Consider the following 20,000-nt stretch of genomic DNA (forward strand, 5'->3'; position numbering starts at 1 on the left):
GAGAGAAATAGGCCGTGCAGTTGCTGAATCTGTCTTCATTTCAGATCAACAAAGGTCAGTTTAAAAGATTTTCATCAGATGTTGAGAGACTCATCTGCTCCCCATTTACTGGTGAGTCCTGACTGTCCTGTCTCTGTCCTGTCTCTGACTGTCCTGTCTCTGTCCTGTCTCTGACTGTCATGTCTCTGACTGTCCTGTCTCTGACTGTCCTGTCTCTGCCCTGTCTCTGACTGTCCTGTCTCTGACTGTCCTGTCTCTGTCCTGTCTCTGACTGTCATGTCTCTGACTGTCCTGTCTCTGACTGTCCTGTCTCTGTCCTGTCTCTGAGTGTCCTGTCTCTGCCCTGTCTCTGACTGTCCAGTCTCTGACTGCCCTGTCTCTGACTGTCCTGTCTCTGTCCTGTCTCTGACTGTCATGTCTCTGACTGTCCTGTCTCTGACTGTCCTGTCTCTGCCCTGTCTCTGACTGTCCTGTCTCTGACTGTCCTGTCTCTGTCCTGTCTCTGACTGTCATGTCTCTGACTGTCCTGTCTCTGACTGTCCTGTCTCTGTCCTGTCTCTGAGTGTCCTGTCTCTGCCCTGTCTCTGACTGTCCAGTCTCTGACTGCCCTGTCTCTGACTGTCCTGTCTCTGCCCTGTCTCTGACTGTCATGTCTCTGACTGTCCTGTCTCTGACTGCCCTGTCTCTGACTGTCCTGTCTCTGACTGTGCTGTCTCTGACTGCCCTGTCTCTGCCCTGTCTCTGACTGTCCTGTCTCTGACTGCCCTGTCTCTGACTGTCCAGTCTCTGACTGTCCTGTCTCTGACTGTCCTGTCTCTGACTGCCCTGTCTCTGCCCTGTCTCTGACTGTCATGTCTCTAACTGTCCTGTCTCTGACTGCCCTGTCTCTGACTGTCCTGTCTCTGACTGCCCTGTCTCTGCCCTGTCTCTGACTGTCCTGTCTCTGACTATCCTGTCTCTGACTGTGCTGTCTCTGACTGCCCTGTCTCTGCCCTGTCTCTGACTGTCCTGTCTCTGACTGCCCTGTCTCTGACTGTCCAGTCTCTGACTGTCCTGTCTCTGACTGCCCTGTCTCTGACTGTCCTGTCTCTGACTGCCCTGTCTCTGCCCTGTCTCTGACTGTCCTGTCTCTGACTATCCTGTCTCTGACTGTCCTGTCTCTGACTGCCCTGTCTCTGCCCTGTCTCTGACTGTCCTGTCTCTGACTATCCTGTCTCTGACTGTCCTGTCTCTGACTGTCCTGTCTTTGACTGCCCTGTCTCTGCCCTGTCTCTGACTGTCCTGTCTCTGAATGCCCTGTCTTTGACTGCCCTGTCTCTGCCCTGTCTCTGACTGTCCTGTCTCTGAATGCCCTGTCTCTGACTGTCCTGTCTCTGACTATCCTGTCTTTGACTGCCCTGTCTCTGCCCTGTCTCTGACTGTCCTGTCTCTGAATGCCCTGTCTCTGACTGTCCTGTCTCTGACTGCCCTGTCTCTGACTGTCCTGTCTCTGACTGTCCCATCTCTGACTGCCCTGTCTCTGACTGTCCTGTCTCTGACTGTCCTGTCTCTGAATGCCCTGTCTCTGACTGTCCTGTCTCTGACTGTCCTGTCTCTGACTATCCTGTCTTTGACTGCCCTGTCTCTGCCCTGTCTCTGACTGTCCTGTCTCTGACTGCCCTGTCTCTGACTGCCCTGTCTCTGCCCTGTCTCTGACTGTCCTGTCTCTGACTGCCCTGTCTCTGACTGTCCTGTCTCTGAATGCCCTGTCTCTGACTGTCCTGTCTCTGACTGCCCTGTCTCTGACTGTCCTGTCTCTGACTGTCCTGTCTCTGACTGAACATGTCAGGTCGGCCAAATGAAGGCCGACGGCACGGGACACACCGAACAGACTCGAGTCACCGACCTCGCCAGTCGGCCTGACGCCCGATTATTAGGCTGGTGTGTCTTCTCTCTTAGTGTGTGTCTCAATTTGTGTGTGTTTGTCTCAGTGTGTGTGTCTCAGTGTGTGTGTGTGTGTGTCTCAGTGTGTGTGTATGTGTGTCTCTCAGTGTGTGTGTGTGTGTGTGTGTGTGTGTGTGTGCGTGTGTGTGTCTCAGTGTGTGTGTGTGTGTGTGTGTGTGTGTGTGTGTTTCTCTGCACTGAGTCTGTTCTGAGACGTGTGTGAAGAGTTGTGTTTCTGTGAATGAGTTTTTCAGGAGATGTGAACTGTTTAGTTCAGGTGACTGTTGGTTCTGCAGACTGTAGTTTGAGTTTTGCACATGTGGCTTCAGTTGTTCCCACTGTCATTTAACAATTGAAAGAAACTAACACAGTCACATGATCTCATGGCATGAAGTCACATGACTGCTAAAATGTAGTCCATTTGTGTTGCCAGAGAAGATGGTGTCCCAGCAGCTTCAGATGATGCCCCTCCCCCTGCTTAAGAGGAGGAGCAGGATGGTGTATCTGTAAAGCTCCTGGGAATGGTTTTCAGAACCATGTTGTAGGCTGAAGACAAATGATGTCTCAACCCACCTCCCCTATTTAAAGAGGGTCGCTCCACTTTAACAAACATGGCCTCCTTGACGCCTCTTTAAACCACCTATCCTCTCTGGATGTAGACATCTTGATCCTGAAAACTGTGTTGTTCTTCTTGTAGATGAGTATAGACCGCTGAGTCTTGTCCTGAGGAGGTTTTTCTCCTGTGTTGATACATGCGTCAGCTGAGCGGCTGTTTTGTCTCCCCAATGTTCAGATCTTTACACTCCTCCTTGCATTTGATCACATACACCAGGTTGCTCTTCTGATGAAAATGTAATTGGAGAACACTCTCCAGAACTTCTCAGACAGCCCAGCCACATATGGGATGACAACATGGCTTCTTCTGACCTCGTGATTTGTTTCTGTTGATGGTCTAGAAACTTTTCGGGGGTTCTTGTGTGTTTTATCAAACGGCCACTCAGGATAGTGACACTGCTTGTTTTACATGTTTTCGTTCCTTATCCCTGGCCTCCCAATTTGTAGGCACAGTCTCCGCCCACCCCCGTAAATTACAACTATGTGTTATGGCCAAGGGGGTAAACCTCTCTCCACACAGCGTACCTCCTATGGCGCCATTTTGATGCTAACAAGCCATCACCTCCCGTTAGCATCCTATTGACTCCCATTCATTTTGACGTCACTTTGTCAGAGAATAACTTTACATCTGAAGAGTTTAAAGACTCTATTTGTCCATTGTTTATTTCTAAAGAAACACGACAATGTATAAAAGGCTCCATTACCTTGTACCTCACGTTATGGCTCCGTAGCAGACGTTTTTATAAAAATAGGCTAACGATTGGGTCATAACCACGAGACTTACTGTCTCATAGTAGAGGAATTACCGTATAGTACAGGAGAAGCTCTCAGGCAGTTTGGACTTCCATTAGCTGTTTAAGTTTAATTACTAATGTTAACTATCATTTTAGTGATCAATAATTAGCCTGTGTCTATGTTATCTCCTTACATATACCTACGCTCTCCGTCTCTGCTAGATTGGGAATGATTGAGATTTCTCTTGGCACAGCTACCAGAAGACTTCCAACTTTCAGACAGGTTGCTCACGTCACATCTACGTCTTCAAGCTCAGTTGGAGGCTGCTCAGTAACGCTCAGCCATCACCGGGAAAGATCTTCTAATATCCTTCACTGGTCTCCGTCCAGAGACACGGGATCTGTTGGTCCATTTCTCTAACTGTCTATGGTTATGGCACCTCCAATTAATAAGTAAATTAATCTAATTGGCAGTTTCTTACACCTGTTCAGCCCAGACAAAACGTAGCCAACCAGGGGTGCTTTGAACACCCTGTTGTGTGCCTTTTTATTACCATAAGGTTACAGACACGTCGCTGCTGATTGGCTATCACCTGGGACACAGCCAATAAATGAGAGAAAGCATAACTCAAAGCGGTTTCACACCATTCAGAGGAAACATGTCCTTCAACTCGGAAACCATAGCAACACGGTTACACCGTTGAGAGACTGACGTGCTCCAGTGTTTCCCTGTCTGTGGTGAGTTCACATGTCTGTAAAAACAGCAGGACATTCACCTACTATGTGTTAAAGTTAGAGTTGAACAGGTGAAGATCACGTTTTCATGGCGGTGTGAGGGGAAGTGATAACATATTTGTTTGCTTCACCTGTTCACCTGTTGGTTTTTTGGGCTTTGACAGAGAGGGGGTGAGACTGGGAGAGAACACTTCCTGTTGACTGCCGCACTAAAGCACATATTTCGACTCACAAAGTAACTTTACATTTGGTAACTGCAGTGCTAGTTGATTTTTACATGTGATTGAATAAATCATAGCAATACAATCTTTAGCACGTCACAGTGTGTTTATGCATCTCTGTGTTTAGTCCCTCGTAGCAGCACTTTGTTGGACTCGAACACTGCCGGTTACTAACAGGCTCGGTAGCGATCGACACGGTAACATGCTGCAGATCTGGTGTTTGTAGCCGAGCTCGGACAGAGAAGATTCGGCTGAAATAGATCAGTGATGGAGTTTCTGCCCTCAATGTTCTTCCTGGGAGCAGTGGTGTATGCTAGTATAATGTATTGTAGTGTGTATACTTTAGGCTACAGTATACCTGCGTATCGCGTATACTATACCACTGTCTGGGAGTAAATGTAGCCCTGGTGGGTTTTTATGTAGACTGACTGCGTCGGACTCTGTTTAAAAAATAGCCTTTTACTCAGCAGTAACCGGTCATACAGTAACTCGTGTGTTTGGATTAATTTGGCCATGCAGTTACCGCAAAACTCTGATTGATCCTGGCTGTTCTGGGAGGAGGAAATAACCAAAGGAACAACAGGTGAACTAGCTGTTTAATTTTTTTTCAATTTGTGACTTTAAACAAACATCTTAAACATTTGAGAATGGAATTGTGTGTTGGTGTTAAGAAGAAGATGGAAAATATTGGATTGATTGTTGATTTAATTTAATTTTTTGATTAGCTGCTCAGTTAATAATCACCATTTAATAACGTTAGCAATCCAACACACAGACCCAGAACACAGAGACCCAGAACACACAGACCCAGAACACAGAGACCCAGAACACAGAGACCCAGAACACACAGACCCAGAACACAGAGACCCAGAACACACAGACCCAGTACACACAGACCCAGAACACACAGACCCAGAACACAGAGACCCAGAACACACAGACCCAGAACACACAGACCCAGAACACACAGACCCAGAACACACAGACCCAGAACACAGAGACCCAGAACACACAGACCCAGAACACACAGACCCAGAACACACAGACCTAGTATACACAGACCTAGTATACACAGACCCAGTACACACAGACCTAGTATACACAGACCCAGTACACACAGACCCAGTACACACAGACCCAGTTTCATGATGTGATAACAGGATTTTGGGTTAGTGAAAAGAGAGGACCACTCTGTGGTTTAACAGTTTATTTAGACTCAGAGAAAACTATTCTTTAGTTACATAAAACTCAAGAAACAATATGATCATCAGAATCAGATTTTACATAATATAACATCAGATATTCACCAGAAATGCACACGTTAAGAAGAAGAAAAAATAACTTCAGAAAATAACAAATCGTAATCTATATCTCCCCCAATGAAAATTTAAACAATTAAAATATTACAACTTTTTTACTTGAAATATTATGACTTTTGTCTTGAAATATTACGACTTTTTCCCCAAAATATTACAACTTTTTTCCCAAAATATTAAAACTTATTTCCCAAATTATTACAACTTTTTTACTGAAAATATTATGACATTTTTTCCCAAAATATTACAACTTTTTTTCAAAAATATTACGATTCTTTTTCTTGAAATATTTACTCTGAGATATAAGTTCCTACATTTCCCAGAATGCCATTCAATAATCCCAGAGGACACACAGTATGTCAACGTCACACCACTGCAAAGTCAGTAAATTATTAAAACACATCCTTAACTTCAGTAAAAGTATTAATCCCACACTGTTAAAATGTAAAGTTAAACATCTATATTACAACTTTTCTTTCCCAAAATAATGATTTGCTTCTTAAAATATTACTACTACTTTTTTCTTGAACTATTACGAATTTTTTCACAAAAAAATATGACATTTTTACCAACATATTACAACATTTTTACCAACATATTACGACTTTTTTCTCAACAATATTACAACTTTTTCTTGAAATATTAGGACTTTTTTTAAAAGTATTACGACTTTTTTCCCAAAATATAAAATTTTTCCCAAAATATTATGAATTTTTCTTGAAATATTACGACTTTCTTTCTTGAAATATTGTGACTTTTTCCCCAAAATATTACTCCTTTTTTTCTTAAAAAATTTTTACTCTGAGATATAAATTTCTACATTTCCCAGAATGCCATTCAATAATCCCAGAGGACACACAGTATGTCAACGTCACACCACTGCAAACAAAGTGAGTAAATGAATAAAACACATCCTTAACTTCAGTAAAACTATTAATCCCACACTGTTAAAATGTAAAGTTAAACATCTATATTACACCTTTTTTCCCAAAATATTACGACTTCTTTTATGAAATATTACGACTTTTTTATCAAAATATTATGACTTTTTCCCCCAAATATTACGACTTTTTTCCCAAAATATTATAAAATTTTTCCCAAAATATTATGACTTTTTTCCCAAAATGTTATGACTTTTTTCCCAAAATATTATGACTTTTTTTCTTAAATATTACGACTTTTTTCCAAAAATAGTATGACTTTTTCCCCACAATATTACGACTTTTTTACTTGAAAAATTTACTTTGAGATATAACTTCCTACATTTCCCAGAATGCCATTCAATAATCCCAGAGGACACACAGTATGTCAACGTCACACCACTGCAAACAAAGTGAGTAAATTAATAAAACACATCCTCAACTTCAGTAAAAGTATTACTCCCACACTGTTAAAATGTAAAGTAAAAGATCTATATTACAACTTTTCTTCCCAAAATATTATGATATTTTCCCCCAAATTTTATGAATATTTCCCAAAATGACTTTTTTATTTGAAAAATTACAACTTTTTTACTTGAAATATTACATTTGTTTTTACTTGAAATATTACGACTATTTTCCCAAAATGTTACGACTTTTTTCCCAAAATATTATGACTTTCTCCTTGAAATATTACGACTTCTTTTCCAAAATATTACGACTTTTTTCTTAAAATATTATTACTTTTTTCCCAAAATATTACAACTTGTTTCCCAAAGTATTACGACTCATTTTCTTGAAATATTACAACTGTTTTTCTTGAAATATTATGACTTTTTTAGTTGAAATATTATTACTTTTTTCCCAAAATATTATGACTTTGAGATATAAATTCCTACATTTCCCAGAATGCCATTAAATAATCCCAGAGGACACACAGTATGTCAACTTCACACCAATGCAAACAAAGTGAGTAAATGAATAAAACACATCCGTAAATTAAAGTGCCCATATTATGCTCATTTTCTGGTTCATAATTGTATTTAGAGGTAATATCAGAATAACTTTACATGGTTTAATTTTCAAAAAACACCATATTTTTGTAGTACTGCACATTGCTGCAGCTCCTCTTTTCACCCTGTGTGTCGAGCTCTCTGTTTTAGCTACAGAGTGAGACCTCTCACTTTTATCCTATCTTTGGTGAGAGTGGAAAATGGGCAGTAACTGGGTAAGCCCTATTAGCATGAAGCTAGCTGCTACAACACACAGAGTTCACCCTAATCTATAAAATAAATTGTATAAAACTACCAAAATAAAAATAACTCCCCAAATCCTAGAAAAAGTGATGTTTTTCATAATATAGGCACTTTAAGTAAAACTATGAATCCCACACTGTAAAATTTTAAAATAAAAGATCCATATAACAACTTTCTTCTTTAAATATTATGATTTCGTTCTTAAAAAATTATGACTTTTTTACTTGAAATATTACGACTTTTTTCCCAAAATATTATAACTTTTTTACTTGAAATGTTACGACTTTTTTTCTTGAAACATTATTTACTTTGAGAAATAAGTAAAGTACCTCATCTCAACAGCATTATTACTAAAGTACAGTACTTGAGTGAATGTACTTAGTTTCATTCTGCTGGTTTTTACTTGGAACAGATGAAATTAAACTTGTAGTTGTCGTCGATCATTTTGACCCACTGGTGCGTTCCCTCTCTGTCCATGGCTCCAGACAAGTTGCAGTCGTCCCCAGACTGGCCGGGGCCCCAGTTCTTGTAGAGGACCGTCTCGTCAGTGACCCAGAACCAGAAGTCCAGAGTGCAGGTGTAGCGCAGTCCCAGCCACACGTAGGGAGTGGAGGCCGTCTTGGCTCTCTCCTGGACCCAGAGCTGCTCGCCCTGGTTGGTGATGGAGACAAGATCACGATAGTGATCTCTGCAGTAGTATAACGCGTCCACCCAGGTCATGTTCTCCTTGATCAGGATCACTGAATCTGTCAGGGGAGAAGGGGAGCCAATCAGGGACAGAGTCAATCAGGGGCGGAGCCAATTTGGGGAGGAGCCAACCAGGGGAGGAGTCAATTAGTGTCCAAGTCAATTAGTGTCTGAGTCAATTAGAGGCGGAGTCAATTAGTGTCCAAGTCAATTGGTGTCTGAGTCAATTAGTGTCCAAGTCAATTAGTGTCTGAGTCAATTAGAGGCGGAGTCAATTAGTGTCCAAGTCAATTGGTGTCTGAGTCAATTAGTGGCGAAGACCCAAATGCTCCGCCCGTGGAGACAAACACACGACAGTTTAAATAACATTAGTGTAACATTAGATTATATATTTTATATATTTTGTGACAAAGCAATATTACACGAGAGAGTTTGATTTAACGTAATTATTGGCACGACAGTGATGCTAAGAGAGGCTTTTTAAAACTTTATATATCCACCTTCCCAACACGTTAACATGTGGAACTAAATGGATTGTTAGATAGACCTTCTGATAAACTCACCGTTGTAGCAGAAGAAGGGTTTTCTTTCATCACAGTCATCAGAGCTCCATTTTCCATTTGACGTAGTCATAGCACATTTCTTCTTAGATTCATCATTATTATTATTATCCTTAGGTTCATGTTCATCCCAGGATCTGAAAGAGAAACTGCTCCCATCTGACCAACTCCAGCAGTCTCTGAACAGGCCGATCCAGAAAATTCGGTTTGCATCATTTGGGTACTGTGTCTTGAAGTCTTTCAGCTGGTTGACTCCACTGATCAGGTCAGTGTGATTATCTCTGCAGTAGCTCTGAGCCTCTAGCCAGGTCTTCTTATTCGTATCTTCACTGATATGAAATGTTTTGCCGGTCTTGTTGTGTTCTGTGGAAGACACAGACAAACTTTTTTGTTTTTATTTAGTCTCATAAAATCCTACATTATTCTTATTTCAAAACAATAATGTGATATCAATTCTGTCTCAAGTCTGTTCTCCCCTAACAAACTCCCCCAGAAGTTGGTTTGTTCCAGCATCATTGTGACCTATATTCATGTTTCTAGTGGCGGCGCCCTCTAGTGGCCGTAGTAGTTCTGAAGGGAGCAAAGCAGAAAGTAAGTAAGACTTCCACCCAGGAGACCGGGGTTCATGTCCCGTTTGAAAGGAAAAGGAAACAGAGAGTTTTTTAACTTTAAGGAACAAACGGAGCTACGTCACGTTCTGAGTCACGTGGTCACCTTCAGGAAGTGAAGTCACGTCTGATTTGAGCAGGGATGCACCGAATCCAGGAATGGGCTTCTGAATCGGCTGAATATTGGGCTTTTTGACGGGGTTGGGTTTCTGCCGATCCTTCGAATTCTTTTCCCAGCGAACCCTACTTTTGCACTCTGTGCACTACGCTGGTCGCCGTAATGACGGCGCCGTTGATTACGGGAAGGTGTTTAAGTAGGTGGAGCGTTCAATGCAGTAGGCTGTGAAGAAGTGAAAATGTACGCGTGAGCAGAAAAAGTGTAGTTTGGCAGAACTTTCAGTCAAAAGAAGGCCATTCAAGTCCAGCTACATGTTCAGTCTGTAATGCTGATTAGTCTGGTGGTGGCGAGGACCCTAAACTATACACAACATCACCGCTGTTACAACATCTGGTATCAAACATCCGGAAGAATACGAGTAGTGATGAAGGAATCTACAGACAGCAGCCAGAATGCAGCAACTTCAGGTACGGCAAACCCCAAAAATCTGGATTCGGTGCATCCCTAGTTTGAACCCAAACCTCCATCTTTTTTATCAACTTAACTCAGTAGTTTTGGTGTCTAAATTAACCAAACTGGGACCGTTTCACAACGTTGATGACGTGTTTAAAACCGTGACCGATACCTTCTCTGGTAGTCAGAACTACTACGGCCACTAGAGGGCGCCGCCACTAGAAACATGAATATAGGTCAGAATGATGCTGGAACAAACCACTTCTGGGGGAATTTTTTAGGGAAGAACAGACTCTATGCACCACATATTCTCACCGTCATAGCAGATAAAGTTATATAGCTTAGAACAAGAGTCGTCATGCCATGTGCCATCATTCATCCACCCACAGTTATCACGCCTCGAATTAACACAGCCTTTAGTATCCGGCTGTCCTGGAGACCATTCACTCTCACTCTGTCTCGTTGAACTCCACCCCTGGCAGAGACCAGTGCCACACAATGTTTGGTGTGTTTTCTTGCAGCCCAATCCAGGCTCCGCCTTGATACTGTGGAAACTTTGCAGTCGCAGAGTCATGGAGTCTCTTCATGTCTGTCTGGTTAGACACTGTGGCCAGGTCAGTGTGGTTCCCTTTGCAATAATCCTTGGCTTCTTTCCACGTCATATTCTCTCCAATGAAGTGGTAGTCACACAGCTGACCCCCAATGGAGGAACACTGACCTGATAACAGAGAAGAAACTGCAGCGATGGAGCTGAGAGCTAGACAAGCATCTGTTCATTAAAAGGTAACTTTGTTCTGTTTTTAAACCTGGACTCTATTTCCCATGTTTTTGTGTCTACGTGACTGATGTTAAAGAGTTAAACATGCTAAATAAAAATTTAGTCCAGTCACAGAAAAAAAGAAGAAAAAAGATCCTTTTTTAAAAATAAAAACATCTGCCAAATTGCGTTCGCTAATCCCACCAGACTCCATGTAAATAATCAGTACTTTTAGCATCGTAAAACACACTTCATTCAAAGTGGACAGAAACTAAATTAAACTATCAAAAGCCGTCTTGGTTCATCTTTCCACTGTTCCAACAATCACCACTCTGGTTTGGTTGAAATAAACCCTTAATTCACCCATTTGCATGTGGAAATATTCTGGCTCTATACACGCTAAAAGTCCTGATTATTTACATGGAGTCTGGTGGAAAAAATGCTGGCTCTATACACGCTAAAAGTAGTGATTGTTTACATGAAGTCTGGTGGGTTTGGTGACCATATTCTTAACTGAAATGTGAGTTGGAGTTGATGAGGAGTGAGCTGTCCAGATGATCCACTTACCCATCACAATCAACACCAACAGACTCCACTGCATCTTCACCCTGTTAGATGATAATAAACAGTTATTTTTGGTATGAAATCAGGATTATTTTACACCTTTACTCACTGACTTTTGGAAAAGATGTTGCATTTACTGAAGTTACAACACAAACACACACACACACTCAGACACACAGACGAACACACAAGTCAACAGTGTAACACTTTGAAATGTGACATTAGCATTCATACGTTTCCTGTTGGGGATTTTTTGAATTTGTGTTAAAGGAAATAATATGAAAATGATATTAATATGTTGGAGGAGTGAGGAGGAAACAGACAGAAGAACAGCCTGTCTTTATGTTTAGGGATACAGTTTATAACCCAGTCCCTCAGGATGCAAATCAAAGATTTAACTATTCATCACATTCAGCTGCAAAGTAAAGGGTAACTTTGGGTTATTTTCAACCTGGACTCTATGTTCCCATGTGTTTGTGTCTCAGTGACTGATGGGAACAAATATCTTTAAAAATGGTCCAAAGCAAGAAACAAGCTGCAATGTAACCCTACAGATATACACACATATACACACACACACACACACACACACACACACACACACACACACACACACACACACACACACACACACACAGACAGACAGACAGACAGACAGACAGACAGACAGACAGACACACAAGTCAACAGTGTAACACCTTGAACTGTGACATTTGCATTCATACATTAGACTTTTTGAATTAATGTTAAAAATAAATATGAGAATGACATAATTATATTCAAATGTTGGCGGAGTAGGTTTAGTGGGGGAGGGGGGGGGGGGGGGCAGACAGAAGAACAGCCTGTCTTTATGTTTAGGGATACAGTTTATAACCCAGTCCCTCAGGATACAAATCAAATATTTAACTATTCATCACATTCAGCTGCAAAGTAAAGGGTAACTTTGGGTTTTTTTCAAACTGGACTCTATGTTCACACAGAGACGCACACACACACACACACACACACACACACACACACACACACAGGGAAATTATTCAATTTGAAATGTAAAAAACAGAAATATAAATGTGAATCACGTTCTACAGACAACTCCTGTTAAAATGTCTAGACATGGGGCGCCTGGCTGAGAGATCATTTCTGAGTTTTAGTCAATTTCATACCATTTGGAGAAAAACATTTATGAAATAAATTTGAAAAAAAAAAAAAACTTCAAGAAAAGCTCAGCAAAAATGTGACAAAAACATCGGTCACAAGTGACAAAAAAACGTATTAAAAGCGACAGAAGTGTCGAAAAAGACGACCACAACGTTGAACATAAAGAGTCAATTTAGAGCCAGAAGAATAAAAAGTAGCACGGTCGACGTGAAGACAACACAAACATTAAAATGTGAAATCAAACAGCCGAGTTCATAACTTACATCTTGTGAATGTCCACAGCTTCCCTCTGCTCTGATGTTTCTCCCTTTCTGTGCCGACGGAGACTGCTCTCAACACCTTATTGATCCTCTTCATACACTCTGGCTGTCATTTGAATATTAAAATATCAACGTGTCAGATCTGTATCATCGGGCCCTGATTGGCTAATCGGGAGCACTGGGATAATCCCCAGTGCATAGCAACATTTCTGTCACGCCACGCTCCACTTGTCCCAAAATAACATGGATGCATGATGTATCTTTGCACATAAAATCATCTTTGATGATTATCTATGATCACTTTTATTGAATTTTGGGTGTTTTTTACAATTTTATAAACATGATTAAATGGTTTTAAACCAGTATCCTGACTAACTTTTGACATAAACCAGTCTGTGATTCACTCAACATCCTCTGATCTTAACTATTAGTCAAAATAATTCATAATTTTTCCTTTTTTTAACTTAAAAATTAGGTTATAATGTCATATAAATTAGGGTTATTGACCATGAATTTAAAAATAAAACGTTGAAAAAGGAGCTCAAATCGTTTTAAAAAGTGTAAAAAGCATAAAAAAGGCCAAAAATGCTGGAAAAAGCACCAAAAATTCAAATTCACTTTTGACCTGGATGGACAACAAGTTCATGGTCGATAACAGGAGGGTTAAAAAATAGCTTTTTGCTCGTCAGTAACCGGTCATACAGTAACTTGTGTGTTTGTATTAATTTGGCCATGCAGTTACCCCTAAACTCTCCTTGATCCTGGCTGTTCTGGGAGGAGGAAATAACCAAAGTAACAACAGGTGAAGTTGTGACTTTAAACTAACGTGTTAAACATTTGAGAATGGAATTACATGTTGGTGTTAAGAAGAAGAAGATGGAAAGTATTGGATTGACAATTGATTTAATTTAATTAGTTGATTAGCTGCTCAGTTAACAATCACCATTTAATAACGTTAGCAATCCAACACACAGACCCAGTAAACACAGACCCAGTACACACAGACCTAGTACACACAGACCCAGTACACAAATACCTAGTACACAGAGACCTAGTACACACAGACCCAGTACACAAATACCTAGTACACAGAGACCTAGTCAGTGATGGGAATAACGGCGTTACTTTTTTTCAGTAACGAGTAATCTAATTGATTACTCTTCCCGTCTTAATAACAGCGTTACTGTTACTGCCAAAAAATGCGGTGCGTTACTATGTTTGAAGCTGTTTTTTTCATCAGACCAACTAGATCTCTGAGTCTGAGCCGAGAGGCTGTTCTGCACGACACAAGCGCATAAATGCTGACGATTGGCTGAAGTTGAGTAAAATTTAATGTTAAGCCAATCAGAGGTAGAGTTGGGGGGGGGTGTTCGAAAGCACACATAGTTGGACACACAACGAACAACACAAGCGAGTCAGTCAACGAGAGAGAGACAGGTATGGCGAGACCAATATATAACCATTTATTTTCCCCTCAAGAAATTAAAGGAATGAAAGTAATCGTGAAATGCACATTATGCCCTGGGCAAAACTGCCTATCCACATCGGTGTCACGTAATTCAAACTTACTCAAACATCTTTCAGCGTTTATTTGCACTACAAAGAGTGTATATATTTGTTATTTATTTTTGGTATAGTGCTTAACAAGCATGATTTAGTTTTGCCCAGGTGTGGCCTGTTGAGGTGTTGTCCTATTTGTGTTGATCCACTATATAAACATAATATCTACATACATGGTATTTGATTGGAGGCTAGCCTCACTTTGTCCCACAGCAACATTAAAATAGTTTAGAGTTGTGTACATTGTTTATGTTAATAATGTATTGTATTAAGTGTCCATTTCATTATAATATTCAGATTTCTCATAACTAATTGAACATGCACATGTATTTTAAGTTCCGTTAAAGAGGGGTAGGTGGAGGTGGGGTCACATTTGAGCATTTAAAAATGTACTTGAAAGTAACGCAATAGTTACTTTCTGAAGTAACTAGTTACTTTTATAATTTGTAACTGAGTAACTAATTTAGTTACTTTTTGGAAGAAGTAACTAGTAACTGTAACTAATTACTTTTTAAAAGTAACCTGCCCAACACTGGACATAGTACACACAGACCCAGTACACACAGACCCAGTACACACAGACCCAGTTTCATGATGTGATAACAGGATTTTGGGTTAGTGAAAAGAGAGGACCACTCTGTGGTTTAACAGTTTATTTAGACTCAGAGAAAACTATTCTTTAGTTACAAGAAACAATATGATCATCAGAATCAGATTTTACATAATATAACATCAGATATTCACCAGAACTTTACACTTTAAGAAGAAGAAAAAATATTATGATTTTTTTTAACAATACATTTGACCGGCCCAAATTTAAAAAAAAATGGACCGGCCCCTCTGGCATTTGCCAGAAATGCCAGAGAGCCAATCCGCCCCTGACCGGGAGAATCCCCGGTGGGCCGGTCTGGATTTTTTGATTGTGAGGGTCAGGTTGAAATTATAGTTGAATATCATGGATGCTGTCCCTAGGCCGCCTGAGAGAAAAAACACTAAAATGTAAAATACCAAACTTTGAAAAGAGTGACTGAAACATAGGGAAGACAAAGCTCTTTTTTTCATGGTTGACGGGGAGACAACACCACGGTAACCGGTCATATGGCAACTTGTGTGTTCGGATTAATTTGGCCATACAGTTACTGCAAAACTCTCCTTGATCCTGCCTGTCCTGGAAGGAGGAAATAAGGAAAGTAACGACAGGTTGAGAGCTGGGCAATATATCAATATTATATTGATATCGTGATATGACAGAAGTTTTGACTTTTCCTGGTATTAAAGGCTGCATTACAGTAAACTGTCATTGTCTGAACTCACCAGACTGTTGTAGCTGTTCTATTATTTGTCTTTACCCACTTAGTCATTAAATCCACATTACTGATGATTATTTATCAAACATCTCATTGTGTAAATATTTTGTGAAAGCACCAATAGTCAACACTACAATATCGAATAAGAACAGCCTGTCTTTATGTTTAGGGATACACACACACACACACACACAGACAGAGACACACAGACACATAGACACGCACATACACACACACACACACACACAGACACACACACACACACACACACACAGACATAGACAAACACACACACACACACACACACACACACACACACACATTGCAATTTGAAATGTAAAAAACAGAAATATAAATGTGAATCACGTTCTACAGACAACTCCTGTTAAAATGTCCAGACATGGGGCGCCTGGCTGAGAGATCATTTCTGAGTTTTAGTCAATTTCATACCATTTGGAGAAAAACATTTTTATGAAATAACGTTGAAAAAAATAACAAAAACGTCAAGAAAAGCTCAGGAAAAATGTGACAACAACATCGGTAAGAAGTGACAAAAAAACTTATAAAAAACTTGTGTTGAAAAAGACGACCACAACATTGAACAAAAAAAAGTCAATTTAGAGCCAGAAGAATAAAAAGTTGCACGGTCGACGTGAAGACAACACAAACATTAAAATGTGAAATCAAACAGCCGAGTTTATAACTTACATCTTGTGGACCCAGAGCTGCTCGTCCAGGTTGGTGATGGAGACAAGGTCGCGATAGTGATCTCTGCAGTAGTATAACGCGTCCACCCAGGTCATGTTCTTCTTGATCAGGATCACTGAATCTCTCAGGGGAGAAGGGGAGTCAATCAGGGGCGGAGTCAACCAGTCCCCTGACTGATTAACTCCACCCCTGGCAAGTCGGCCTAAAAGATGCAGTTGAAAGTAAAATGTCAGCAGTCATCGTTCTATTTTTAATCTTTCAAGCAGTTTGTTGTATTTTTTTGCTTGTTGTAACTTCCCTTTCCCGAGCCACATTAACCAGCTCTGACTGGGGGATCCTGAGGCGTTCCCAGGCCAGGTTGGAGATATAATCCCTCAACCTAGTCCTTGGTTTTCCCCGAGGCCTCCTCCCAGCTGGAAGTGCCAGGACCACCTCCCTAGGGAGGCGCCCAGGGGGCATCCTTACCAGATGCCCGAACCACCTCAACTGGCTCCTTTTGACGCGATGGAGCAGCGGCTCTACTCCGAGCTCCTCACGGATGACTGAGCTTCTCACCCTATCTCTAAGGGAGACGCCAGCCACCCTCCTGAGGAAACCCATTTTGGCCGCTTGTACCCTGGATCTTGTTCTTTCGGTCATGACCCAGCCTTCATGATCATAGGTGAGGGTAGGAACGAAAACTGACCGGTAGAACGAGAGCTTTGCCTTCTGGCTCAGCTCTCTTTTCGTCACAACGGTGCGATAAATTGAATGTAATACCGCACCTGCTGCGCCGATTCTCCGACCAATCTCCTGCTCCATTGTACCCTCACTCGTGAACAAGACCCCAAGGTACTTGAACTCCTTCACTTGGGGTAAGGACTCATTCCCTACCTGGAGAAGGCACTCCATTGGTTTCCTGCTGAGAACCATGGCCTCCGATTTAGAGGTGCTGATCCTCATCCCAGCCGCTTCACACTCGGCTGCGAACCGATCCAGTGTGTGTTGAAGGTCACAGGCCGATGATGCCATCAGGACCACATCATCTGCAAAAATCAGCGATGAGATCCCCAGCCCACCGAACTGCAACCCCTCTCCACCCTGACTACGCCTCGATATCCTGTCCATAAATACTACAAACAGGATTGGTGACAAAGCGCAGCCCTGGCGGAGGCCTACCCTCACCTGAAACAAGTCCGACTTACTGCCGAGAACCCGGACACAGCTCTTGCTTAGGTCGTACAGAGATTGGATGACCCTGAGAAGGGACCCCCTCACCCCATACTCTCGCAGCACCTCCCACAGTATCTCCCGGGGGACCCGGTCATACGCCTTCTCCAGATCCACAAAGCACATGTAGACCGGTTGGGCATACTCCCAGGCTCCCTCCAGGATCCTTGCGAGAGTAAAGATCTGGTCCGTTGTTCCACGACCAGGACGGAATCCGCATTGTTCCTCTTCAACCTGAGGTTCGACTATCGACCGAACCCTCCTTTCCAGCACCTTGGAGTAGACTTTACCGGGGAGGCTGAGAAGTGTGATACCCCTATAATTGGCACACACCCTCTGGTCCCCCTTTTTGAAAAGGGGAACCACCACCCCGGTCTGCCACTCCTTAGGCACGGTTCCAGACTTCCACGCAATGTTGAAGAGGCGTGTCAACCAAGACAACCCCTCCACACCCAGAGCTTTAAACATTTCTGGACGGATCTCATCAATCCCTGGGGCTTTGCCACTGTGGAGTTGTTTAACTACCTCAGCGACTTCCACCAGGGAAATTGACGACAATCCCCCATCATCCTCCAGCTCTGCCTCTACCATAGAGGGCGTATTAGTCGGATTTAGGAGTTCCTCAAAGTGCTCCTTCCACCACCCTATTACCTCCTCAGTTGAGGTCAACAGCGTCCCATCCTTACTGTACACAGCTTGGATGGTTCCCCGCTTCCCCCTCCTGAGGTGGCGAACGGTTTTCCAGAAGCACCTTGGTGCCGACCGAAAGTCATTCTCCATGTCTTCTCCGAACTTTTCCCACACTCGCTGCTTTGCCTCTTTCACGGCAGAGGCTGCAGCCCTTCGGGCCCTTCGGTACCTTGCAACTGCCTCCGGAGTCCTCTGGGATAACATAATATCCCGGAAAGACTCCTTCTTCAGCCGGACGGCTTCCCTGACCACCAGTGTCCACCACGGTGTTCGTGGGTTACCGCCCCTTGAGGCACCTAAGACCCTAAGACCGCAGCTCCCCGCCGCAGCTTCAGCAATGGAAACTTTGAACATTGTCCACTCGGGTTCAATGCCCCCAGCCTCCACAGGGATGCACGAAAAGCTCCGCCGGAGATGTGAGTTGAAAGTCTGCCGGACAGGGGCCTCCTCCAGATGTTCCCAATTTACCCGCACTACCCGTTTGGGCTTACCAGGTCTGTCCAGAGTCTTCCCCCACCCCCTGACCCAACTCACCACCAGATGGTGATCGGTTGAGAGCTCTGCCCCTCTCTTCACCCGAGTGTCCAAAACATACGGCCTCAGATCAGATGAAACGATTATAAAATCGATCATTGACCTTTGGCCTAGGGTGCTCTGGTACCAAGTACACTTATGAGCATCCCTATGTTCGAACATGGTGTTCGTTACAGACAATCCATGACTAGCACAGAAGTCCAACAACAAACAACCACTCTGGTTTAGATCAAGGAGGCCGTTCCTCCCAATCACGCCTCTCCATGTGTCTCCATCATTGCCCACGTGCGCGTTGAAGTCCCCCAGCAGAACTATGGAGTCCCCCACTGGAGCCCCATACAGGACTCCATTCAAGGTCTCCAAGAAGGCAGAGTACTCCAAACTCTTGTTTGGTGCATATGCACAAACAACAGTCAGAGTTTTCCCCCCCACAACCCGCAGGCGTACGGAGGTGACCCTCCAGTCCACCAGTCTGCTGCCCGGGTCTGGTCCGTCGAGGCCCCTGACCTTCACTGCCACCCATGTGGCAGCGCAGCCGACCCCAGCGGTTCCTCCCACAGGTGGTGGGCCCATGGGATAGAGAGATGGATGCCACGTAGCTTTTTCGGGCAGTGCCCAGCCGGGCTCCGTGGCAAACCCGGCCACCAGACGCTCGCTGACGAGCCCTCCATCTGGGCCTGGATCAAGACGGGGGCCCCGGGCTTCCTCCGGGCAGGGTCACTCCATCTCTTCCTCGGTCACTCATAGGGTTTTTGAACCATTCTTTGTCTGGCCCCTCACCTGAGACCACTTTGCCTTGGGAGACCCTACCAGGAGCACAAAGCTCCAGACAACACAGCCCTCAGGTTCATAGGGACACACAAACCTCTCCACCACGATAAGGTGATGGTTCCTGGAGAGTTGTGTTAAAGGAAATAATATGAAAATTATATTAATATGTTGGAGGAGTGAGGGGGGAACAGACAGAAGAACAGCCTGTCTTTATGTTTAGGGATACAGTGTATAACCCAGTCCCTCAGGATGCAAATCAAAGATTTAACTATTCATCACATTCAGCTGCATCTTAAAGGGTAACTTTGGTTTTTTTTCAACCTGGACTCTATGTTT

General features: G+C 42.8%; 2 protein-coding genes across 2 annotated transcripts; both read right to left on the reverse strand.

Moving 5' to 3' along the window:
* Positions 1-8,119: 8,119 nt before the first annotated feature.
* On the reverse strand, positions 8,120-9,483 carry LOC116037159 (C-type mannose receptor 2-like). The gene is made up of 3 exons (XM_036007407.1): positions 9,453-9,483; positions 8,971-9,330; positions 8,120-8,466 (listed from the first exon to the last, which is right to left on the reverse strand). The coding sequence occupies exons 1-3, from the start codon at positions 9,481-9,483 to the stop codon at positions 8,120-8,122; spliced, it is 738 nt and encodes a 245-aa protein (XP_035863300.1).
* A 1,112-nt stretch (positions 9,484-10,595) lies between these two features.
* LOC116037160 (L-selectin-like) lies at positions 10,596-13,024 on the reverse strand. The gene is made up of 3 exons (XM_031280957.2): positions 12,889-13,024; positions 11,471-11,511; positions 10,596-10,864 (listed from the first exon to the last, which is right to left on the reverse strand). Coding segments are annotated over exons 1-3 (312 nt in total). The 5' UTR covers positions 12,891-13,024.
* Positions 13,025-20,000: the final 6,976 nt, after the last annotated feature.

The sequence above is a fragment of the Sander lucioperca genome, chromosome 11 (assembly GCF_008315115.2).
Source record: "Sander lucioperca isolate FBNREF2018 chromosome 11, SLUC_FBN_1.2, whole genome shotgun sequence".
In the NCBI taxonomy this organism is placed as follows: domain Eukaryota; kingdom Metazoa; phylum Chordata; class Actinopteri; order Perciformes; family Percidae; genus Sander; species Sander lucioperca.

Coding starts and splice junctions, on each gene's coding strand:
- LOC116037159 (XM_036007407.1), bottom strand. CDS start 9,483: ATGATGCTGGAACAAACCAACTTCTGGGGGA. Junction 9,331..9,452: donor ACAAACCAACTTCTGGGGGA/GTTTGTTAGGGG, acceptor TGTCTTCCACAG/AACACAACAAGACCGGCAAA. Junction 8,467..8,970: donor ACCCTTCTTCTGCTACAACG/GTGAGTTTATCA, acceptor CTCCCCTGACAG/ATTCAGTGATCCTGATCAAG.
- LOC116037160 (XM_031280957.2), bottom strand. Junction 10,865..11,470: donor GTTGGTGTTGATTGTGATGG/GTAAGTGGATCA, acceptor CTCTGTTATCAG/GTCAGTGTTCCTCCATTGGG.